This window comes from Danio rerio, chromosome 18 (genome assembly GCF_049306965.1).
Source record: "Danio rerio strain Tuebingen ecotype United States chromosome 18, GRCz12tu, whole genome shotgun sequence".
NCBI classification, from domain to species: Eukaryota; Metazoa; Chordata; class Actinopteri; order Cypriniformes; family Danionidae; genus Danio; species Danio rerio.
The window spans coordinates 38,144,922-38,171,856 of record NC_133193.1 but is presented as its reverse complement, the minus strand read 5'-3'; the positions used below and the strand labels follow the sequence as shown (position 1 = coordinate 38,171,856).

At 34.6% G+C, this 26,935-nt stretch overlaps 1 protein-coding gene and 1 long non-coding RNA gene across 7 annotated transcripts; one reads left to right on the top strand and one right to left on the bottom strand.

Moving 5' to 3' along the window:
• Nucleotides 1–145: 145 nt before the first annotated feature.
• tbrg1 (transforming growth factor beta regulator 1) lies at nt 146–25,569 on the bottom strand. Of its 6 annotated transcripts, XM_073929548.1 has the most exons (15): nt 25,439–25,569; nt 22,318–22,435; nt 20,494–20,551; nt 20,322–20,404; nt 18,953–18,989; nt 18,631–18,693; nt 16,706–16,918; nt 16,563–16,633; nt 14,430–14,662; nt 13,312–13,451; nt 12,829–12,975; nt 7,716–7,813; nt 4,618–4,728; nt 4,332–4,486; nt 146–435 (listed from the first exon to the last, which is right to left on the bottom strand). In XM_073929548.1, the coding sequence occupies exons 2-15, from the start codon at nt 22,431–22,433 to the stop codon at nt 347–349; spliced, it is 1,614 nt and encodes a 537-aa protein (XP_073785649.1). In that variant the 5' UTR covers nt 22,434–22,435; nt 25,439–25,569; the 3' UTR covers nt 146–346.
• Nucleotides 22,083–25,953, top strand: LOC141378749 (uncharacterized). The gene is made up of 4 exons (XR_012394046.1): nt 22,083–22,785; nt 23,072–23,268; nt 25,030–25,168; nt 25,545–25,953. It is a non-coding gene; the product is annotated as an uncharacterized lncRNA (long non-coding RNA).
• Nucleotides 25,954–26,935: the final 982 nt, after the last annotated feature.

Sequence of the window (26,935 nt, the reverse complement as noted above, 5' to 3'; positions counted from 1 at the left end):
AGTAAATGTTGAGGAAATCGTCAAATTGCTTAAGTGAACTATTCCTTTCATAACAAATTAAGAAGTGAAAAAAAAAGAAAAAAATAAGAGTGATTATTTTTCTTTGCAAGGATGTTGTGGAATTGATTATAAAAATAGACTACTGTTACTCAATCCAATGGTTATTTTATTCAGCATTTCTTGGCCATAATGCAGATGCGAGTATCACATTATAAATATTATAAAAGGCTTTACCACAATGTAGGAATTATTTCATTAACAGGAATCGTTTGGGTAAGAGCTTATCGTTTGAAAGTTTGAAAGCTAACCTTGGTTTAAGCTCTCTGTCAGAGGTGTTTGAATGAGCTCAAGTGCTGGAGAGAGACGTCCCAACACTGGCCTGCAGGGCTGCTGGACTCAGAAGGTGAGAGGAGATGTTTGGCTGCTGGGCTCGAACTGTAAATTAAACAAATTTCATTTATTTCCTTCATAAAAGACATTCAATTTAATTTTTAAGGTTGTATGCAAAACATCCCACATGAAAAAACATATATTATAGTCATTTATAGTAACCAGTGTTTTTAATCATGCCATAGTAAAGTCAAACATACTGTACATATTATAGCATTTGCTTTACTTTTTACTACAGTAAACATACAGTGTGTTGTAGTGTTTCAATGTAATGAACACAGTACAGTATGTAATCATTTTTTTGTATTATTATTATTATTATTATTATTATTATTATTATTATTACAGTTTTTGTATTACCATAGCAACTACAGCACTTCCAAAGCTGATTAAGAGTTTTCTGTACAGGGCTGTCACTAAGCTAAAAAAAAAATCTCTGATATGGTCATTGATGTGAATGTGAAAAGCTGAAAAAGCCATTATAAATAAAAAACTGGAGCTCTTTAATAGCCACTGTGAGAACAACAATCAATATTTTTTTGTGTGGCTGTGAAGTGCTTGCTCGCACATAAATTGATACCTCAATAATAGTTTTACAAACATCACATGTATTTGTTTTCTTATTAAAATTATTTATATTTCAATTAAAAATGAATTCTGTCATCTAACCAACCATCACTTGTTTAAAACCTTTACGAGTTTCATTCTTTTGTTAAAGACAGATGGAGATATTTTGGAAAATGTTGTGAACCTGTAACCATTGACTTCCATAGAACAAAAATAAATACCATGGATGTCAATGGTCAATGTTTTCAGCTTTCTTCGTAATATCTTCTTTTGTGTTCAACAAAAGAAAATAAACTTAAAGGTTTAGAACCAGTTGGAGAAGAGTAAACAAAGAGTAAATAAAATTTTTGTGGTGAACTATCCCTTTAAGCTACCTACATTTGAAAATTATAAAAGGAATAAAAATGTAGCTGAAAAATCATACCAGACTTGAAAGGTTAAATCAATGGGATTAAAAAAAAGAAAATAATGGAAACTACAATTGAAAGTGATAAACAAAACACTCTGATATTTCATGACGTGGACAAAAATAACTAAACCCTCCCAGCCTTTAAATACCAGGAATTTACCTTTTTAAATACCATGATATTCCAAATATTTATTAGCATTCCTACTTTGTGTAAATGAGGGGCAACATTGCTACATTAATAGTTATTAAACAACACTAGACTTGACTGAAGTGAATTATCATACTTTTATTGTCTGTAGAGCTGCTTTACAACTGAAATTAAACATTATAATATTATATATACACACACCAGCCAATTAGCCAATCACAAGGCAGCAGTTAAACGCACATATGCCTTTAAACTATAGAAGGGATCCAGCTCTGGCCAGAAGTTAACAATAATTATTTATTTTATTTATTAAACTACCCATTACATTGTGTTTTATTAATGTCTACCCCCATCCCAACCCTAAACCTACCAATCACAACAATGTAAAAATAGCTATTACTGTTGCACAGTTTAACAAAAAGTATGCTAAACGAATAAGTACAGCTGTATCCCTACTAGACTTGCAGACATGATGTGCCTTAATCAGCTTTCTTGAAGAACACATTACACCTGTACTGGTTTCTCTACACTGGCTGCCAATCCAGTTAGAATTCAGTACAAAGTACTGTTGTACGTTTTTAAATCTCTCCATGGCCTGGCCCCGAAGTATATTTCTGAGCTTATTAATATACACCAACCCGTGAGATCTCTTCGCTCTAAGGATCGTCTCTATTTGACAGTTTCACGATCACGCTTAAAATGTCGAGGTGATGGAGCTTTTTCAGTGGCAGCTCCAAGACTTTGGAACGATCTTCCAATCTCCTTAAGAAAAGCTCCAACTTTTGAGTCTTTTCAGAGGTCTTTGAAAATACACTTATTTTCTTTAGCTTTTAATCATTTGTTGTGAGTTTTTGTACTTTGGCTTCTTTTATGTTTGCATGTGCTTTGTGTGTTTTTATGTACAGTATTTTCGCACCCATTGTGGTTGAGTAACTATGTTCATTTATTTAGAAAAAAGCAAACATTTTATTATGTTACAGCAAGTTTGTTCATTATTCATGTTTTGTGCTTCAGAATTCCCTTAAGGGAACAGTGAACATCAAAGTAGAGATCTGCATTTCAGAATAAAGCGTGGGAGCAGTCGGTCACTGGTTTAATTTTGGACGGGAGCAGACGGTCTAACAATATATAACAATAATGTATGTGTGTGAATGAATGCTGCGTTTAGCTTGTTTGTTGCTGTGTGTGTGTTTATACAGACAGCTTGTTATAGGCTGTTTGGACTCTGTATAGCAGGGTGGTTTTCTCCCCCTGTTCGTTAGCGGGAATGGCCGAGGCGGGTAGAAAACGGGGTGGGGCGGGCATGATAAAGACAACCTGTTAAAAATGAGCATCAAAATTGATAAAATTTCATTCAGTCATTTAAATTGACTGAAAGTGTCATGGTTGTTGGTGCAAGACTTTAAGGTCTACTGTCTACTTAAATTTTTACAAACAAACATCTCGATTTTACAGAGAATGGCTTGGATCATAAAAAAAAAAAAAGTCCAGTGTCAGTTCTATGGGTAAAAACGTCATATTGAAGAAAGAGGAGAACTGCCAGAATGATTATAAGAACATAAGGCAACACTAACTCAGTGGTTAAATGTTGTGAGGGATATTTTTCTTGGCACACTTTGGGCCACTTAGTAGCAAATTGAGGATAATTTCATGATGAAATTAAATTTATGAAGTGACAATGAAATTTAATCTGGGCAACCTCAAAATTTGAGAGCATCTGTGCAAGTGCGGTGGCTGTTGTGGTGTGAGCGGTTTTCATTCCCTTACATAATCATGCCAATTCTTGCACATTATGGGGGAATAGAGAATCACCATTGGAGAAATAGGCTTACAATTGTCAGAAAGAGAGAGCAGTCTTTACTGTTTCATTGAAGTAAAAATAAACAACATAACAAATAAAAACAGAGAAGGTCAAAGATCAGCCCGATGTTCACAATGCTTAAAATACTGGAAGAAAAATCGAAATACTCAATAGAGTATTTGGATATGGATTTTTCGATTTTTCCAAAAAAAGGTTTCCATTGGCATTTTACTGTCATTTTACATCAATTTAGGAACAAATGTCCTACACAATCACAAAAGGAAAAAAAAAAAAATAGAGATAATCATGACATATGCAAATGACAATTTGATGTTGCTTACTTTTTCGTGGGTGCTCCAAATATTAGCTTGCACCTCCAAACGTTTTGTTACCAAGTAAAAAAAAAAGTTTAATTTGAAGCCCTGACATTACAATGAGTTCCCTACACTCAAATGACCTCCTCAGTCACATCTCAATCCAATAGAGTAGCTTTGGGATCTACTGGAATGAGGGATTTCTATCATGCATGTGAAGCTAGCAAACCAATGCATCCTACGATCTTGTTAATATGGACGGAAATCTCTGAAGAATGTTTTCCGCACCTTCTTTATTCTATACCACAAAGAATTAAAGCAGTTCCGAGGACAAAAAAGAATCCAATTTGTATTAATAAGCTGTAACTAATAAAGTGGCCAGTAAGCAAACATTAACTTCTTTAGACCTAAATTATGTTCCAAGGAAATTGTAGAAGTGCATTTTCTCTGCTCTGTTGTAGACTAAACACAAATAATAAAAATGTCAAAATACAGCTGTTCTGCAAAAACAATACAGCAAGGTGAAACTAAAAATCTGTCTTAACTTCAAGCTTCTTCTGAAGGTTACAAACTTGAAATTTATAACATTTAAGAAGCATAGAGGAAGCTGAATTCAAGCTAAACATAAGTAAAACATCACCTGACTTGACAAAATAAATGAATGCAAATAGGATTAGCTGGGGTTTGTGGTAGTTGTCCTACCTGTGCTGCTGTATTCTGCCTGATTGCTCAGACTCTCCTCACAGCTCTGCAATCGCTGAAAGGACTCAAAGTTCACAGATGCATCGTCCTCAGAAAGACCATGAGCCACCTGTCCATCACCAGGACGACAAACTTCAAAACGCACCCACTGATAACTACAGTAGAGAAAAAAAATAAGACAATTTATCTGTATTCACAAGGCACAGATAAGGACAAAGTGTTCCTTTTATGTCATTAGTGCATTAATATGTAAATAATTACAACACAAGTTGTTGTTGTTACTCACTTGCTACATTTGCGAGCCCCAGGGCAGCTCTGGATTAGGTTCTGAATGGTGGGATGAGAGAAACCAAAAAAGTCTGCTCCAGATGGAACAACGCTGGTCAAGGGTTTGCCTCTACATTAAAAAACAATCATGAATGAATATCTTTATTTGTAATAATTTCTTAGATTATTTACACAGATTTTAAAAGTTAAAATATATATTTAGCTTTATAAAAGTAGCTTTAAAAAAAACTCATATGCACATAAGGCTATATTTGTTAAAATAAAAAAATAAGTAAAACAGTTATTATATTATAAAATGTAATTCAATTTTTTTTTATTTTTTTTTTAAATGTAATTGTAGTGTTGTTGCAATACTGGAACTTAGAAACTTTATATGGCACCATAAGAATATCTGTAATCAGTGATGTAAGGAAATACTGCCACAAAATAAAGAGCATCAAATTTGAATTCTACGGAGACCCTGAAGGGACGTGATGGTGGAGAAAAACATCTTCCCTTGTGAAGATGTTTTGCGTAATCTCGCAAAGATGTTTTGCGTTGTCTCGCAAAGATGTTTTTCGTTATCTTGTAAAGATGTTTTTCGTTATCTTGTAAAGATGTTTTTCTTTATCTTGTAAAGATGTTTTTCTTTATCTTGTAAAGATGTTTTTCTTTATCTTGTAAAGATGTTTTTCTTTATCTTGTAAAGATGTTTTGCGTTATCTTGCAAAGATGTTTTGCGTTGTCTCGCAAAGATGTTTTGCATTGTCTCGCAAAGATGTTTTGCGTTGTCTCGCAAAGATGTTTTGCGTTGTCTCGCAAAGATGTTTTTCGTTATCTTGTAAAGATGTTTTTCGTTATCTTGTAAAGATGTTTTTCGTTATCTTGTAAAGATGTTTTGCGTTATCTTGCAAAGATGTTTTGCGTTGTCTCGCAAAGATGTTTTGCGTTGTCTCGCAAAGATGTTTTGCGTTGTCTCGCAAAGATGTTTTGCGTTGTCTCGCAAAGATTTTTTTCGTTATCTTGTAAAGATGTTTTTCGTTATCTTGTAAAGATGTTTTTCGTTATCTTGTAAAGATGTTTTGCGTTATCTTGCAAAGATGTTTTGCGTTGTCTCGCAAAGATGTTTTGCGTTGTCTCGCAAAGATGTTTTGCGTTGTCTCGCAAAGATGTTTTGCGTTGTCTCGCAAAGATGTTTTGCGTTATCTTGCAAATATATTTTGCGTTACCTTGCAAATATGTTTTGCGTTGTCTCGCAAAGATGTTTTGCGAGGAAACGCAAATATGTTTTGCCAGGAATTGTAAATATGTTTTGCGTTCCCTCGCAAAACTGTTCGACAAACACTTCACTTCATACATGACAACACTCCTGTTTTTGCTGAGATTCTTACCTTTACATCCTATTATTAGGTACTTTCCCATATTTCTCTCATATTTTTAAACTTGAAAGCATGTTGAAATGAATATAAAAATGTCTGCGTTCACTTTCTTTCCATTAAAGCTGTGTGTCGATCAGCGGCCCTCATATGCAATCTCTGAACCAGTGAATGCATGAATAAGCGCTGACTGACTTCCAGATCAGCTGTACACGCCATTTAAAGAGGAGCTGAAGTGCAGGACAATTTGGGATTGAGGTGTGTGTTTAAACAGACAAATACTCTTAATAATATGTAAACATGCCCAGACGCCCTGCGGGTTTTATTTTAAACACAACTAATTTCCGTTTAAATGAGCACAAACAGTTAAAGTATGCTGTCGTTATATATCAGTGCGTTCGTTAAGTGAAACCTCTGTTATCAAACAAAACAAAATGAGAGATTAATTTGCTGCTCTTTACTTGTTTAATAACAGAGGTGTCACTTTAACTGGCATGTACAGAAGCTGATCTGGGATCAGTTTATCATACGTAGCGCGTCCGTCAGTCAGCGCTTAAAGATGCATTCACTGATTCAAAGGGTGCATATGAGGGGTGCTGATCGAAGCACAGGTTTAATAGAAAAGTGAATGCAAACATTTCTATATTCACTTTAACATGCTTTTAAGATTAAAAATATGAGAGAAATATGGGAAAATACCTAATAATAGGATATAATGGTAAAATATGGGACAATCCTGGCAAAAACAGGAGGGTTGTCATGTATGAAGTGAAGTGTTTCAGTTTTGCGAGGGATATAAAACATCTTTGCGAGGGAACACAAAAACTTTCAAAAATATGTTTACCTATCACTCGTTTTTTTTCTCCCACCCATTTTTTTTCTCCACCATCACGTTCCTTCCGTGTCACCGTAGAGTTCTAGGCAACAAATCTTATAATTTAAAGTTAAATGCAAGAAAATTGGACAATATAGTCACAGATTCATATTTTGGGGCTGAAATACAACTAAAACAATTCATAACAGTTTTTCAGGTAGGTCGAACAGTAAATAAGTTTCAACTACCCAGAGTTAATGTGCATTTGAAGTAACGCATGCCAAACGACGATTGGTTGGTTTTGGATTTGTGTGAATAAGAATTATGCGTGAATAACGGGAGATGGAAATGATTTGCAGAATAAACTGAAAGGTTTCTGTTGACTACTAGGCTACCACTCTCAGCAATCAGTTGTTAGGAATTAGGAAACATGCCTAATTCATAATTGGGATTTTTTTTTATTGTTTTCATTTGCTTCATGTTAGGTTGGAAACCACACAAGTGATTGCCTTTCTGTCTTGTGGTGTTTAGCAATGGCTGACAGCAGAAGTTATTTTAAGTTCCTGTCATTATATGGGTCAATAATAATACACAGATCCAAAATACTGATATACGTCTGAACCATTCATCTTTATTATTTACTTTTGAACTATACTATAGAAAGGTTGACATTCATCTGTAAACACCAGTGAAAGAGAGCTTGATTCAGCATTCATGGGCTGTCCGAGAGATGCATGTCTGTGCTCCCACACCAACAACAGAACCTTATTTATTCAATTACACTTAAAATCTTCATAATAAAAGCTGGTTTGCAATATATGCAGATTGGTCTCATGTTAATCATTTATCAGTATCACTGTACACTAAATTTGTGGCACTGAGGTAAAATTTCTTCAAAAAGTTCTGAATAATCCTACATGACTTCACCTGCGAGCAGCAACGGCTTTGAGCAGGTTAGCATGGCAGGTGAGGGCTGACGAAGCCACGATTGCGTTCTGTGGGTCGTCCTCTGGAGCAATCTCAAACTAAATAATACAAAAAAAAAAGATAGTTAAGATACTTCTGTTAATAAGTTAGTCATAGTTAATAGTTTCTGCAAAAAAGTTCTGCTTCAAATGTGGAGGTATTTCACCACCTTTACTACAATATTTATAGAAGCACAAACACTGATTTTTTTTTATGTAATGGAGCATTTTAAAAAAAAGTACAGCATGTCTGAACAATCAATAGGGTATATGCCAAAGCATGCTAATAGGACTTTTAATTTGCCAGCAACCTGGGTTAAGCGCTTCTGGCGAACTGTATGCCAATGCAAAAACCGGGGCATTTAAGGGCTGTTTTCTTTAAAAATCAGCAATCTCCACTAGCTGAGTGATATCTGATATAAAGTGGGTATCAGATTGTACAAGAGACACAGCATTAAATTACATTTTCCCCCGCCGGGTCTTTATAATATGAGCATTTATTTTACCTGCACTCTAATCAATGGAACTTCTGCGCTAGCCTGCCGATGCCGATGTGCGTGCAAGTAAATGGCTTTTACGCTTAAGCAACTAAATGAACGCCAAAAACTATTTAACTGAATGTATTTTAATGACATTACAACATCGATGCTGTAAAAGGAACTGTATAAAATGGAAAAAAAAAGTTCACAATAACAGGTCACCGGAAGTTTATCAGTATGGGAAAAACACTAGCTCGACATATACCCTATTCGGATTGGCTGGAAGGGAATTTTAATCCAACTTTTATTAGTAACATAGCTTTGCTAGTATAGGAGTGTGTGTATTTATCAGCAGTTTATTTTATTTTTATTTACTTATTTGCAAAATTAGAATATCCCACATGAAAAAAAAAAAAAAACACTGTAGTATTTTATAGTAAGTACTATAGTTTTAGTTATTATCACTACTAAAGTGAATTGTATTCTACTGTACATATTACAGTACATGTATATAGTACATTAACCCTTGGTTAATGAATGCTACAACATACTATAGGAATCAGTAATAAATACTGCAGAACACCTTTTAATTTTAACTACAGTAAAGTGTAGTGTATTAAAGTGTAATATTTACAGCATATTATTACATCAACTATAGATATTAATTCAAAAACTTTACTATAGAATAGTTCAAAAACATTATAGTATGTGTTACACATTACTATTTCTTTATGTGGGATGACAAAAAACATTTGCAAAAATGACACTGACAACAACCAAGAATCAAAAGAGTAAAATCATCAAATTCCGGGACACTAGAATGATAAATAAACAAATTCCTGCAAGTGGGGACACCACAACTTTCTCCTCCATGATAAATGCACTGCGCCTCAGAGGGGCAGAAACCTCACACAATAACAAAAGCTGTCATGTTATCTTGGGTTTGGTGAGGGTATATGATTTTGGGGAATACAATAATGTAAGATATTTCTGGAAGGCAATTATACAAAATGATTTGAACAACATTTGCGATAATATGACTAAGATGTACTTGTTTGTCTATTATCCAAATGGCATCATCCATTGAGGAAAAATGGCAACATTTTTTTTAATCGTAGCTCATGAAGTTTTGTTACAGCCTGGAATCCCCACTACTCCGGCATCTTGAAAACACTAAAGACCCTTTTTTAGCTTGGAAAAGCTGGCATTTAGTTTCAGTATAGATTGACTGAGGTGCTGTTTAAACTAGTGCGCTTTCCTTTTAATATGATTTAGAATAAAATCATGCCTCGTCAAGACTCCAGACTTGCTTTACAGAAAAACAATCTCTGTGCATTAGAAGTAAATGGTACACTTATACAACCCAAACCATCAGGGTACAGGCACAGTTCAATTCAAGTATTCGGACAACAAAAACAGTCAGTCCACAGGCGCCAATAACTAGACAGAAAAAGATGACAATAGTGCAACAACTTAGGTGCCATTCACACAGAACTTGTCTTTGCATCTAAAAATATGAGATTCAGCATTCAGGAATGATTAAAAAATAACTTTGACTTTCAAAATTTCTATGTGTTTTTAGCATCACTTCCCATGGTACAACCAATAGTTTCCAGGATAGTAATTATCTCTAAATAATCTTTTAAAAGAGGGTTTTACCTCAAGCAGTGTGCTTCTCAACAGTGTTGTCTGTATCTTTAAATAGTGTGAGCCCTTTAATTTTTCTTAAAGTGATCCCAACGGGTTCGTTCCTCTGTATCTTTATTGCTGTAGATAACGTTGTGAACTATGCCATTCTTTTTTACTGTGAATGTTTTTTTGTTTTTGTTTTTTTGTTATCTGTGTAGTTATCATGCTTGGTGTGTGAACCCCTACTCCACTATTTTGTGCCTCCATGTGAAATATCTATCTTGATTTGATTATTTTAATTAGAGGGGTAAAGGGAAGGGCAAAAATTGTTAGAAATGCAACAGCTTTTTTTTTTTTTTTTTTTTTTTTAATAATAAGGATTTTAGGGACAAATTATTATTTTGTCAAATTTAATTTTCCAGAAATTGTTAAAAATGCAACTGTTTATTTTTTTTTTATAATGAGGATTTTGAAAGACAATTTATTATTTTATTTGTCACATTTAATATTGTGTGTTTATGCTGATGGTAATATTCTTATTCTTACATTAACTAAAATCAAAACAGTAATATCAAATCATGTTTTATGTTTGATAACTGAGGATCTGAGAGCATACCATGTTAGAAATAGTACAAAGCAATACATTTAAATTACGCATTATAACATAACATTAATTACACTTGTACATTTCTCAGAGTTACATCAACAATATATGCCGACCTATGATGATGTAATGCAGTGTACCAGTGGTGTCCCATCTCTAGGTGAATATGTTCACCCTTACCTCTTGTCACTCTGTTTCAAAGAGCAAGAGTAGGCAAAGGAATATAAAAATATATAATGTACATTATACATATAATGTATATGTATAAAATAGAGCTTAAAGTGAGCCATAAAGTGTGCAGAACGTTACTGACAGGCATGTGTTCAACCAAAGACAAAAAAGAAGAAACACTATATATATATATATATATATATATATATATATATATATATATATATATATATATATATATATATATATATATATATATATAGGTTGATTTGTGTGTATTTAAAAAATAATAATACAAAAAATAATACATAATATTCTTTTTATAAATATTTGTTATTGGCCACACAATTTAAGTAATTTTTTTTTTTTGTTTTATCAGTTTAAATGTTTAGCAGTTTAATAGTCACCTAAATCAGGGATTCTCAACTAGTGAGCCTCAGCGATCCTGCAGGTGGGCCGCAAGATAGCTTAAAATTTAATTAAACATTATACTATAATTATTTGATTTCATTATTAAATATGTCATATTAAAATTATAGTAGTAATGGCATTTCCCGCTCGCACGTACCTCACGTCTGTAACTTGTGCTGTATCAAAGTCACACAAGTTCGTTGATGCACAAACTATGCGTGCTTTCTCTGTGTGAACACTTTCAAATATTCGCATAGTTGTCCAAATTAACATCCTGCAAGCATTTTCTAACTGACGCACGTCCGTACAGGACAATAATGTCCAGCTACAAACCAAACCACCTTCAGATTGAGGTGTTTTAACAGACTTAGAGGGTTTTTACCGTATTTTACATTTAGCGTTAGGTTGTTTATTTTAATAGATATAGATCAATAGATGAATAGACGTCAGTCTAATTCAAAGCAGCTATCTCCTGTAGTCCTGTCAGGCTCCTTTACTGAAGAAAAGGCCTAAATACTTTGCAGTTGTAAAGAATAACTGAAGTAATAAATTCAGGAGCTTTGATCCTGTCTGTGTGTTGTTTTATTATATTGAAATAAATTATTATATTTTATGAGAAAAAAAGAAATGTTTTGCTAATAAATAAAGCTTCAAAATAAGCATTTTCTCTAGACAATCAGTCTTAGAGAGGCCTTCAAAAGAACTTTGGAGAAATAGGAGGGCCTCGAAATTAAAAAGGTTGAGAACCCCTGACCTAAATAATATTTAATAGGTTTATAATTGTACCTCAATATCAGGACAGATCCACAAACCGCCGCCAGATGGCGCAACTAACTCGGTTAGTTCTGTTGTCTAAAGAATATAATTTACCTGTAATTTAGTAGACTCTTTATTCCACGTAATAAACTATTAGTCTGTCAACAATGTCGAAGAGTGAAAATATTAAGCCCAGTTGAATTGAGTAGCCTTATATGTTTTAACATTATGCTCCATAAAAGATATCATACACTGATAAAAATAGTTTATCACTTTCCCTTCTCTTCACTGTAGTCCCTACTTTTTAATATTTTAGAATTATTAAAACTATATTTTTAAATGTGTAATATCATCTAAACCTAACTTTCTGGTACTAAACTTCAGGTGATAGGCTGTAGCACTAAATAAATGAAGACGTAAGGACAGATGACTTGGAGAGAATAAAAACAAATGTGCATCCTGGCCTTATTTATAATGTATAGAGCGCACGTGGTCATGATGTGCAAATGTGAAAGCAGAAAAAGTGCACAGACGAGCGTGCATTCAAAGCCATTTCATAATATTGCATATTGTCAGCTGCTTCATCATCTGTGTACATTATAGGACTATATTATATGCACAGTTGTCTAATAGGTCATCCCTGAATAACGTCCGGAATTAACCAGTTCCTTCTTGTGCACAATAATGAACAATGACGGCACAAACCATCAATTAGAATCTCTGCTTTGATGACAATGAACCTTATAGAGACACCCCCCCCCCCCCCCCCCCCCCACATTAAAATAAAAAACATTAAGGCAAATTACAGGGGTCGCCCCACTAAGCTCAGAAAATACGGAAATCCCTACTTATACAGAACAATCACATCCCTGAGTGAGCACATTACACACAAATCACATTAAACGAATCTAGCTGTGAATTATCTCTTATATATTCCATTTAAAAAGCATTAGTGCTTGTGTATTTATACATATTTCTCAAAGTAAATTAGAGATACTTAAATTAACACATAAATAAGTGTGCACCTGTGGTCCTTGGCCGCCATCTTTGATTTGGCAGGTGTACAGACACTTCTGATCAGGGTTCTTCATGCTGGCGAAAACTCTAGTGCTGCAGAACCCCACAGGATAGATAGCGGTGTCATCATGAAACAGAGCCCTGTCTGTGATAATCTGCGATTAAAAGCACAAACATAAAACAATAATTATAATCAGCAACCCTTGTCTGGTTGATCTTCAATATATAATAGTATTTTAGTTATTCTAAGACCAAAATCGAGAGTCTAGAGCGCGAAAACAAGAGTACGCTAATTTGACTGCCTGGCTTTCAGTTAATAAAGCGAATTAATTCCCTATTCAAAGAAAATAGTTTTTTAGCTGGTAAAAAAAAATGACTGGTAAGCTTTCTAACATTCCCAGCCATTGGCAAAAATGTTTACATGAATGCAACTTCAAGGAAACAGCATAAAGACTGTATAAGGACACATTAGGATTGAATAACTGTCTGACCTCCCCGAGGCTATAAACAGTGAGTCCACCGAGCACAATGGGAAAGAGTGGCCTTCCAGAAGAGTCTAGCGAGATGGGCTGCACGAGCTTGCGTGCTCCTCCCTCAGCTACCTTCCTCTTCTTACAAATCTTCCTCATGACTGTAAGTAAAGCAAACAAACATATGCAATTTCAAAATACAGACAAATATGCAGTTTCACATAATTTCACACAATATTCATCTTAAATAGTTCTAAAAAAAAAAAAAAAAAAAATCATAATAGTTTTTGGAGAAAAATAAAGTTAGTGTGTCCCATAATCAGAGTATCTTTAAATAAGTAACCTAAAGTTACATATTGGGTCTATTATTTCCTGTAGAATTTCATAGTGCAGACCTATCTTATTTTAAATGGCACATTGCGTGTTGAGCTGTGAATTTGATTGGAACTACAAACATTGGTAAAAGTGTTAAAAAACTACAAACCTAGTAAGTGAAGAAGCTTTGAATGATTACTGAAATGTGGAGAATGTGACCAGATTGACAGGGCTTGTAGCCAAGCAGCATAAAGGTTCATTAATGATGTAGTATGTATCAAACTAGAGATCTGCCCGGGACTAAATTTTGAATCCCGCACCCGCCAGGTTTTAGCCCGAACAAAACCGCTCCCGCTTATATTAAGAATTTATTGTCCCGCTGCCCGACCCGCCCCGTTTTCTGGCCGCCGCGCCCGATCCCGCTAAAGAGCGGGGGAGAACAAAACCGAAAATCTCCCAGCTATACAGTCCAGACAGCCAAGCTGTCTGTATAAACACACACACACACAGCACCAAGCACACACACACAGACAAATCTCTCTCTCATACACGGGCGCATGCGCGCACTAACACACACACAAGCACCAAGCAGACACACAGGCGTTTGCTGTTATATCAACTCAAAGGCTTGTAATACCATGTATCAAGTACCAATGTAATACCAAAAGGTTTTATATAAAAGTATATAAATACTGTCGCGCCAGCTCCGGGCCGCAGTGCACATTACTCTCGGCCCGATTCCGGCGCGGATGCGGCAGTGTCGGCTCGCTTACGGCGATTAATGCACACACAATGTAGAAAACACTTTGGTCAGAAATACATACGTTCTTCCCTGCTGGTCTCTCTTCCTCTCTCTTTTCGCTCTTTTTTGGGTTTCTTCAAAAGGCTGTCTTCAGGTCCTGAGAGCCCAGTGGTCAGGCTGTGACTCCCTGCTAGAGTAGCGCCACCTGGTGTGCTGGAGCTCAGAGCGACAGGTGTATGTGTGCTGCAGCCAGGAGTCACCACGGGCTCTCCTTCAGCCACTGACTGATACTGCAACAAAGACTTCAGCAGGAATCTGGAAAAACAGAAAGCAGACTTTATGTCAGGGGTCAGGTTTGCAAACAATGACCATTACTTTACTCATTAAATAGAGCGCAAAGCATATACAAGTACACCGCTTTTGAAAATGAACATTTTAATCCCTTTCTTAGTGAATGTAGACAATATACTTTGGTGGATTTCAACAAAAAACATTTGATTAAACAGTTGTATTCAAATTCTAAAATTAGATTATGGTAACCCAAGATCTCTAGAAAGAGAAAGATAACAATTCATTTAAATTAATTAAAAATAATAATAATTACAAACAACAATGTACCAACTAACTCTAACATGGTTTGTGATTGTCCTGATTTTTCCTTTTTATTAAAATTAATTTCAATATTTTTCCACAACATATTCATTGTAATTTTTGCACTGTGATCTTAAGTAATTTAGTAAGTAAGTTAAGTAATTAGTTCCTAAATCATTAGTTTTGGCTTTGGTACCAATTATTCTAATGTATATGCACAAAAATCTCATTGCATAGCATGCCATGTAAATTATTCATTTAAAAGAGAATCGAAATACAGTATAACCAGTAATACTTTACAATAAAGTATAAAATGTTAACATTAGATATTACAGAAGCTAACATGAACTAATAGTATACCATATTTAGTATGCTTTATAATAGTATGCTCCTAGCTAGCTCTATCAAACCTCTTCAGATGCTTCAGAACGCAGCAGCAAGAGTGGTCTTTAATGAACCGAAAAGAGCACATGTCACTCCGCTACTCATCCGTTTGCACTGGCTCCAAGTTGCTGCTCGCATCAATTTCAAAGCTCTGATAGTAGCTTACAAAGCGATTTCTGGCTGCGCCCTTTCTTATCTGCTCTCACTTCAGCAGATTTATAGGCCCTCCAGAAACTTGATTCTGTGAATGAACGTGGCCTCGTGGTTCCATCTCAAAGAGGGAAGAAATCACTTTCCCGAACTCTTGCGCTCAATCTGCCCAGTTGGTGGAATGAACTCCCTAACAGCATCAGAATTGCAGAGTCACTCACTGTCTTAAAAAAAACGACTAAAAACTCAACTATTTAGTCTCCACTTTCCTTTCTAATATGCAATTCCCTCTCTGACTTCTCCAATAACTACATTAAAAAAAATACTAATGTTTTGCTTATTACACTTTCTTTGCATACCTGAAACTTGCCTATAGCACTTATTCATTGTTTCTCTTATAGTTGTGTAAATTGCTTCCTTGTCCTCATTTATAAGTCGGTTTGGATTAAAGCGTCTGCTAAATGACTAAATGTAAATGTAAATATTTTTAGGGCATTTATTAATCTTGTAATATCTAAAAGCAGTAAAACTTTAATTGTTTATGTTAGTTTACAGTGTTTTGCTTAACAGAAGTTAATTCTCTGAATTTTAAAAACTTAACTCATTTTCACTTATTGTAAACATATTTTGGAGTATTGTGCAAATGATTAGCATTTATGTCGCATCATAGTAAGCTGTTTAGGGGCTCAAAGCACACTTTTTTTAAATGACTGATGTTGAAAAAGTTGTGTTTAATATTTTAGTTAGAATTTTTATACAAATTTAGTTTGAAGATTCTTAAGCTTTTTGAATTGAACTATTTTGCAACATTAAATACATTAACTGTCGCTTAATGCATTCTTGCTAAAAACAAACTAAGAAAAATACATTTTGGGAATACAAAAAAAGTATTAAATGAGGACATTTACCAAATACAAATTTTGACAGAGATTTTTCTGTAAACCTCTTTATTAAATTATTATGATTAAGCAATCTGAATTTTATTTTAAAAAACAAAAGGACAAACAAATAAACAAATACACTAACAAATAAATAGTAATGTAAAAAGTAATGTAATGTAACAAAAAATAAATAAAGAGTGCGGACATACCTCCTTTCTTCTTTTGCCCTGACAAACTTTTCTTCCAGGTGAGCAATCTCATCATATAATGCTGCATTTTCCTGTGAGTCGAAAGTCACCAGTTCAAGCATGGGCACCATAATAATGTCCAAAAAACCTTTTCATTTACTCACAAATATCATGGCACGAGAAGCTTTGCGAAGGCGGATATACTTCAACCGGTACTTCTCATTTTGGTTCTTGCGAGGACCTTTCCTGACTTTAGATCTGGACTCAGTGTGGCTCGTTGGAGAAGGAAGGGGTCCCAGAGATGAGCCAGAACCTGAACTTGAAAAGGCCGACTGGGCAGAGAACGCCTGCAATGCATGCTGTCTCTCTTCATCCGTCTGCATACACGAGATGCAAATAATTAAAGAGTTAACAATAAAGAAGTTCAGCAGTGATGAGAGAGAAGTTTATTCTTTATATGCCATTAAATTGATGAAAACTATGTAGTACAATAGGGTTGGGTGCTTTCAAGGTAATTCTTTTTGAACTTTTGAAAGCTTTAAAAATTATTTGCAACCTGCAGTTCAGAGCGCATAGAGTGAATTCAGTAAAAGAAGCTTTCTTATGCTACAACTGTATGTTTTGACTAATAACCAATGCAACATGCTATGCCTAGTTAGTAGATTGTATTGCTAGATATTACTTATGCGAACAATACTATTACTATTTTCACTTGTAATTAGGAATGAGTGTATTGTTACAAGCAATACATTTTACATTTTTGCCATAGCCTTCTATGAGATCTTTGATTAGCGTGTATCCCATGTGTGACTGGTGCATACTGCCGGGTTTTAGAGGCAGTTCTAGAACATACATTAGGTTCTAGAACTAATATACTTATTTTTATACTACTAATAACATTTGAAATAACTACTAGCATCTCATAAATGTGTACTAGTATGTCTTGAATATATACAACAGCTAAAAAAATAGTAAATAAATAGTAATAATAATAAGATAAATAGTAGTCCATTAGGTATTTTACCCTTGTAATCGATATAATTACTAGTATGTAATGATTAAGTGTGAGTATCTATTGATAGGTACTAGTATTTGAAAAAATATATAGTATATCGTACCTATATAAGTGCATACAAAGTATGTACTCGTCACAGTTGTAATACACAATAGTAAAAGCTGAATAGCAGAGACTTCAGAGACAGATTCCAATAAGTCAATGAAAAAAAAACTAACCCATAGCAAATAAAATATAAACATTCTAGTCACTAATTAAACAACTACTACTGTATTATTATCCATTTATTAAGCACTAATATCTAAGCGCTACTAACTTAAAATACAAATATAACAAAAGATAATTAATATTAAAAGTGTCAAACGACATTTTTATACTACACCAACACCAGTAATAAATGTAAATGTATAAATGTTTGAGCTGTGTTTGTTGCATTTAGAATTGCTGCAGCCTTCTGACCAGCAGGTGTCAGTGGTGTTTGAATTTTGATGGCACTGAAAAAGCAAATCATTTAATTTCATAAAAATAGATAAGAAAAATTACTTGAGATAATTTTTTAAAACTTCATTTTAAGTTCTGGTTGTTTTTAGTTCAACTCAATTCAATTTGACTTCTTTATTCCTGTAGTAATGTAAATTATTTTAGACAAAGTCGCTTAAAATGCTTAAAAAGCCAAAATAATATCTTAGATTTTAGAAAATTCAATCATATAAAAGCAGAAGAATATAGTAGAGTAGTTTTAGTCATTTAATATGTCAAAGCATATTTTAACCTTTGTAACAAATAATTAACAACTGCAAACCAGTAATGTAGACATTAAGTTTGCATAAACGCATTTTGCACTTCAAAGCATGCTTAATTATTTGTGTGGATGACCTTGATGTAGAATCTGAACAACATTCAAAATATGAAATAAAAAATGATAAGAAAATTGATGACTGGACATCAAAAATAGCCCAAAAATAACTTAAAACATCAAAGAGATGTGGCACACATCGTCCTAAACACTATTTCTAAGTTAAAAGCAGTCTAAAACACTTACAGCTAGCTGACATGTGCTGACAATCAACTTACCAACAAAGCAAAAACTCCATTTCTGCTCTCAATCCTCTTGAAGCGTCTGCTCCCTTTCTGTGTCTGTAACACACCGTCAAACTAAAGCAAATGCTGTAGAGCGAACGCTGACCTCTCATTATGAAGACTCTCTGAGCGAGAGACTGCTCTGACTTTACAGTTTTTTTCCCTATATTATTAATTCTCGAGCTTCAATGAATGCAAACATGAAAGACAAATAAATATGAAATCATGCACAAAAGTAAACAGTAAAGGAAACTGACACTGAATGGGAAAACAAAGAAATATGGTAAATAGCAGTGTGTAGTGACGTGAATCTTACCTCTCGATACATGACCGCCTCAAGGCTTGACTTTGCACTTTGAAAAAATAGCAAAAGAAACAGATACTGTTAGAAAGATGCAGATACAGATGCACCAATGTATAAGTCACCCAAGTCCATTAAATGATTTTTTATCAATATAAAACAATTTTATATAGCAGGAAAGAAGCAGCTATAATAAACTGAAATAACTGAAGGGATAGTTCACTCAAATAAAATGTATTCTGTCATAATCTACTCACCCTTTACTTGTTTCATACCAGTTGGAGTTTTTGTTGGTTCTGTTGAACCCAAAAGAAGATATTTAGGGAAAATCAGTAACCACTGACTTCCATAGTAGGAGAAACAAATACTATGGAAGTCAGTGGTCACAGGTTTCAACATTTTTCAATTCATCTCCATTTTTTGTTTAAAGGTCAGGACACAACAAGCAGATGGTCAGCCTTTGTCGGGCTGGTGTGTTCGTTCCTAGAGTTGGCATCAAATGTTGGCTTAAGAGAGTGCTCTGATTGGTTATTCAGCAACAAATCAGCATGTGAAAATAAAAACTGCAGTGACGTACCCAAGTAAACAATTCAAGTCAAAAAGTAACACAAAGTCAGCAGTAATTTTGCGACATTTCTCAAATATTTGCAAATGATATGGATTATTAGATTATCAGACATATTTGGTCCAGGGTAAGTAACAATTACTGTGATAATGTTACTTAATGATTTGTCTCTTCGCATTTAATTTTCTGCTTACCCATTGCCAAATGAGAAAACAGATTGCTGCATCCAGCAGCTGCAGAAAAAACACACACTCTTATTTCAGTCGGCTACCATACGTTTGGTTTGTTCACACTTAGCTTAGCTTTTTGGTCCAGATGGGACCAGAAGTGAGCCGATGTGAGCTGACAACACAGTTGGCTTTGGTTGGGTCCTGGCCCTAACAGAACAGAAAAACTCAAACTGGTATGAAACAAGTAAAAGGTGAGTAAATGATGACAATTTTCATTTTTCAGTGAACTATCCCTTTAGTGAACAGCAAAAAAAATTAAAATAAAATAAAAAAAACATGAAAAGGGAAACAGAGATGCATCAATGTAAAGTATCGGCCATCGATATTTATCAGACCTTTTTGGACAGTTGTAAAGGCAGTCATGCGAATAATAATAATCATCTGATGATGCAGCAATAACCAACTAAACTTTTAAATTATCTTCAAATGAGTGGTTAAATTAAAGTGAGCAAGTGACAAATACTGGTATCAAAATCAGCCAAAAATGTATATCAGTTAAATATTACTTTTGGTGCATCCCAAATATAAATATGAACTGAAAAAAATGTAAACATGGCAATATTTATTCATTTTTAAACTGTTTCTGTACTTTGACTGCACCAGTCCGCGATCAATGATCCGCTGCTTGATCTCTTTGATGTGCATGGGCCGTCCAGCCTCTTCCAAAACAATCTTGAAAATAAGAAAAGTTATTGAATTGATGACAGGAAATTGGTGTCAATTAACCACAACATAATTTAAAAAAAAAAGATTATTTTTACCTGAGCAGCATCGAGCCATGTGAGGTTTGGTTTATCTGCAACCTCGCTGGGGGTTTCACTGAAACACAGCAGCAGTATAATTAAAACACTTCACACAAACCCACTCCAGCTCTTGTTTAGAAATCATGGTTCATGATCAAGTATTGACAATGCACAAATTAAAACATTGGGTCATTTTTATTAACAAATGCCATGAATAAATAAGTGTGAATTAGGTGATAAACAAACAGAACATTAAAAACTACTATGGTTCAAAATGACCTTAGACATGCTTTCTTCTTGGTGTTAAAGAGTAGCATAAATACCATTAAATTAACGACATAATAAATTTAATAGATTTTTTATTTCAATTGATTAAATTTAATAAATAAATTATGCTACTAATTTAAACACCCCTTCCAAAAAATGCTCAAAAGTTCTTAAATCATAAGGGTTTAATATTCTTTGGTGTGCATAATGTACACATAAACTTAAGTATTGACTATTATACTACAGGATGACACAAAAGTAAAAGTAATTACATTTAATATTATTCATTCATGCATTTATTTTTATTTCAGCTTAGTCCCTTTATTAATTAGGGGTTGCCACAGTGGAATGAACCACCAACTTATCCAGCATGTTTTACGCAGCAGAGAGACTAAGCCAAAAAGAAAATGAATGAATGAATGAATGAACGCCCTTCCAGCTGCAACCCAACACTGGGAAACACCCATATACTCTTGCATTCACACACATACACTATGGACAATTTAGCTTATAGCTTATTCAATTCACCTATAATGCATGTCTTTGGACTTTGGGGGTAACCGGAGGAAACGCACGCAAACACGGGGAGAACATGAGAACTTCACACAGAAATGCCAACTAACCCAGCCGGGGCTCGAATCAGGGACCTTTTTGCTGTGAGGCGATGGTGCTACCCACTGCGCCACCATGACGCCCCACATTTATTTTATCATCTTTAATATAATTAAACTGGACTGTAAATAACATGCAGTTAATTGCTCAAAACCAAATACAATAAGAAATGTAAAAGTGTAAAAGCATTATTTTTCATAAAAGAGGGACAGATCTATTTTTTTTTTTATTGAGACAGACCCCTTTAAACTCAATACTTGCAGCTTTTGATGGAAGATTCACCCAAAAATAAAAATCTACTTATCCTCAAGTGGTTAGTAACTTTCATGAGCTCCTTTCTTATGTTAAACACTAAATAAAAAGCTGAACATTAAATACAACTGGCACTGACATCCGCAGTCAGAAAAAACAAAGACTATGGAAGTTAATGGCAAACGTTACAGGATTTCAACTTTCATCAAAATATTTAAAGTTCAACAGATGAAAAAAAAAAAATCTAACAGGTTTGGAAGTGAAGAACAATTTTCATTATTAGGTGAACTTAATTATTTTTTTTTATTGTAAAACTACAGTAGGCATCAGATGGCATCATGTATTTGTAGCACTCAGGGTTCACTACATTCAAGTGCTTTTCTTTACATGATAACTTGAGTAAAAAACACTAAGGTTATCACAATGTTTTAGCTGTTGTGCTATAATATCTTACTAGAATGTTTGGGACGTGCACTACAGCACTGTCTTCTGAACATTTTTCATGGTAACGTAAATTAAAGTCAGAGGGCGATGATATTTGAGTCTGGCACCTATCGTGGGACTATAACGTTAGTTAAATTGAATTTCAAACCTAGCAATTCTTCCACGCCCTAAACATGACGCCAGGAACTGGATTTGGAGCATTTTTGTGAAGTAAGATCACACAGCTTGGAAAAATAATGCAACAATCAATCCTCTTATTAAACTCACGGGTCAAGACTCTCGGCGGCTCCAGTCAGGCTGCTCATGCTGTCCAGCGCTGGAAACAGAGAGTAACTGCCCTGCCCATCCGCCTCCATCTCAGACTCAAAGTTCAGGGAATCCATAGCTGTGAAATCAGTGTTTTACTGCTGTGTCGTGAACGAAAAAACATACAGCATCGGTGATGCTAAGCTAAAAACAGGAAACACGCGTTCCACCTATTTAACGTTAGGATTAAGACACGGTTTAAAGTCGCCTGTGATCTCAGTCGATATTTACTATGGAGTGAGTACTCATGCTGTGCAAATGAAAAAATGAATATGATCTTTAATTGCTGATATGTTTGGTTTAGGATTTAGTGGAACGCTTATACAATAATTGGCTCGTTTTTGTTTGCGGGGGACCTATTTAAAGAGCACACATTATCGTGAGCTTGCGTTAGTGCCATCTACTGGACTGAACTCTCAACAAGTCTTGGTACGAACCGCAGAAATTTGTAGCTTTTCTTTTCAAGTCCTTGTATAACAAAACCAAATTTTTAATAGATAGATAGATAGATAGATAGATAGATAGATAGATAGATAGATAGATAGATAGATAGATAGATAGATAGATAGATAGATAGATAGATAGATAGATAGATAGATAGATAGATAGATAGATAGATAGATAGATAGATAGATAGATTCAACTAACCTGTTTTTACATTTTAAGATCTTTTATGTTTAAAATAATAATAAGATCTGTGCTTCTACTGTTTCAGTTTATATTCTTATATCAGTATCACAGCTATTTGGGTTGTGATCACAGAGGGCCCTCCGGAGCAGCTGCAAAAACAGTCAGGATGAAAGTCCTCACTGAGGATGTTTCAGTGGAAGTTGTTCAGGATGTGCATGTGTGGAAGTTGGTCAGAACATCACATCCGAGGACCGGTTGCACTGCAGATTTTACAATGAGAATGTGAGTTCATTAATGGGTGACCAGTCTTTGCCAGTAATATATTTCCACCAAAGTCAGGCTCGTAGCCAGCTTGGTGAAAGAGGTGGTTGTTTTTTTCTCAAAAAGTTGAACTATTTACAAATAAGCATCATTTTCTGCAACAAGAATCAGTCCAAGGCACTCGAGTAAAGTGAATAAATTAAAAAGCCTTTATTCACATGGCTAGATCTCTAAAAACCAACGCGTTTCGGCAGAAGTCTGCCTTCATCAGGGTAAAAGTCAAGAAGGCAGACTTCTGCCGAAACGCGTTGGTTTTTAGAGATCTAGCCATGTGAATAAAGGCTTTTTAATTTTTTCACTTTACTCGAGTGCCTTGGACTGATTCTTGTTGCAGATTTGATGAATCTCTTACCCAAAGAGCACCGACCATACATTTGAACTTACCCCAGAGCGCTTTTTGTTTTGTTTTTTTCTGAAGCATCATTTTCTATTTAATTATGACATGTAAATACATTTTAAGCACTATTTTTAGCTGAATAAGCTTGTTGGATGGTCATCATAACCACACATTTTGATGTACCAAAATATTTACAAAAGATTTAGAATAAAGAAAAAAAAACATTTAAATACAAAATTATTACATTATATATCATTGGATATATATATATATATATATATATATATATATATATATATATATATATATATATATATCCTATTTGCATTTTTAAGTTGTGCAAACAACATTTTTTGTCTGCAGGACTGAAATGGCATAAGTTGAGTGAACAAGAAAATACAAAAGGAAATTAGTACTGAGAAATTATATGTTATCAGAGCAAAAGTTGTGTTAACTGAACATTTCTTGTCTGAATGGCCTGAAATTACAGAAGTTAAGTGAACAAGAAAATACAGAAGGAAATTAGTACTAAGAAATTATGTTATCCGAGCAAACACACATGGCTCAGTTTTTTTAAGTTGTGCTAACTGAACATTTCTTGTCTAAATGGCCTGTAATGATAGAAGTTGAGTGAACCAAAAATACTATTGGAAATTAGTACTGATAAATAAAATGTTATCAGAGTAAACACACATGGCAAAAAAACAGACACAAAATTTTACCAAAACATTAATTTTCTTGCAGTACTTCACTATAGTACAAAAACGAGGTAGTGTATCTGTAAAAAAAATAAAATAAAAAAATAAACACACACACAAACACTAATAGTCAGAAGAATCACATAAACAAACAATTAAATTGTTATTGTTGTATGACATTACAGCACATCTGTGAAACTACCTTACACTATTAATTTTAATAACCTTAGAATATCCCATAAATTATTCATAACACCCTGCTGAAAAAACAGCATATGCTGGTAAGGTATATTTTGATGTTGGTCTCAATGCTGGTTTTGCTGGTCTAAGTGCTGCTCCTGACCAGCATTGAGACCAGCAAGACTAACATTGAGACCAGCAAAACCAGCATTGAGACCAACAAAACTAGCATTTATATATATATATATATATATATATATATATATATATATATATATATATATATATACACAAATTCCTTACGGATTGAATCGGCTTGAGCCAATGACTCAGAGGAAAAATAATTTTGAGTGTAGCCTATTCGATTCAAAAGTTAAGATAAAACTATGTGAAATTTTAGACAAGTGGTGGCGCTAGAGAGTTTGAGTTAGGAAGTCCAAATTTGTTGTTGGTGAAGATCAAACTGTCCTCTATCAGTGTGCCAAAGTTTGCGCAAATGCTTCATAGGGCTGCCTTTGACTCCCAGAGTGGAAGAAGAAGAAGAGGAAGCTGGAAGAAAGACCCGGAATGGAGTCTTTCCATCATCTCTCCTCATCCACCACCAGTGTGCAGCATCCACCTGGATGACGCGACGTGATGAAGCCAAGTACGAAATGGGGATGGTTAGGAGGCCATGATGAACAGAGGCCAGTGGGCAAATTTGGCCAGGATGCATATATAGATTGCACCACCAAACACATTAAAATGAAAGTAATGAACGTGGTTTAAGAATGTAAGGACTGGAAAATAAAAATATTTATGTAAAAATAAGGAGTAAAAGTAAAAAGCTGATAGACAAATAAATAGTGAAGCAAAGTACTGATAAATCCACTTAAGGACTAAAATTTACTTAAGGACAGTAACAAAGTATTTGTACCTTGTTCCTTCCCATCTCTGTCCAGCAGTGAAAATCTTGGCTGTGGACAATGAGAAAATGTATTGTTCTCTTATAATTCCCCCTTCACTGTTTTTCCCCCATTCAGGATTGTTACAGTGTGGGAAAACCACAAAGAATATCTCAGGCAGTCGTTGGATTTACCCAGTTCACCAGGACACGCACACCTGTTCCCAATCACCTGATTTCTAATTACCAGCACCTGAGCACAGACACACGCACGCACGCACGCACTATAAGAGCACTTCTGTTCACTTCACCACTGCCGGTTCTGATGAGTGTTCACCCGATCCTTCTCCAGCAATTCTCCTGCTCCAGCATCTTAGTGTTTCTCCTCAGCGTCTCTGTGTTACTCCCAGGCTCCTGGTTTCCCATTGTGTGTGTGCGGTGTGCGTCTGCACCGGATTTCCCCATCTCTTCTTTAAACTCTCATTCAAAAGATAAGACTTTGAATACATTGTTGTTGTTTTCAATAAACTGTTTTGATTTCTACACTTCTCATGCCAAATCCTCATTGTGTTGTGACAGAAGCTTACCACCCAGATTGTTGCATGACTAGAAGTATACATGCAATATTAAAATAATTGGGTTAAAAATACCCAACTTAACATATAACATATACAGTTTTCAATAATGCTGAAAATGCTTATTTCCATTACATTTTAATTTCCAGACATGTGTGTTAAAATATATCAAGAATCACAAACAATGAAGAAACAGAACAAAGTAGACAGCCATAAACTGTCAAGCAGAAAATTATGTGTTGATGGAGCAGAATATGGACTTCTGTGTGCCAAAGAGCCTGTTCAGCAGCTGCAGCAGGCTGCACTCAGTCTCCACAATGAGCAATACATTTAACCACATCCAAACACTTCGAAAAGATGGTCTTGCTTTGGTGATACTCCTCCCATGATAATGAAGATTTTGTACTTTGGGATTTTATCCCAAAACTCCACGACATGATGGATTTGCCAGTACATACCAATTGATGTCTACTCTAACCTTAAAAAAGAAATAAAAAATTGTAAATTTGCACATGTATGCAGGACCAAATAACAAATATCATGTACTTACCTAGTTTAGCAATAGAGAAATGATAACTGGAAAGCTGCAGAAGGTCATCTCCAGGGCCCGGTTTTTCAAAAGTAATCCACTAGGATTTTGGATAAGGGATTGGATCAAATCTTGAAAATGGGTTTTTCAAAAGAAAAAATGGATTACATAATCGGATTAGATCACGTAATCCAATCTTGGTTTTAATCCGGATCAAACCTTTAGTTTGGGTTTTTCGGACCTTTTTTGTAGGATCTGGATCACTTTGATCCAAAAAACATGGATTAAACTGATCCCATCAGAAGGGTGGATTTAGCGTGGATTTCATGCCTAAAATGTAATGAAAACTTAAAAAATTTATTAAACAATACTATTTCTGGATCATGCAGTATCTTACGAGATATACTATGTATTCATAAGGTTTTA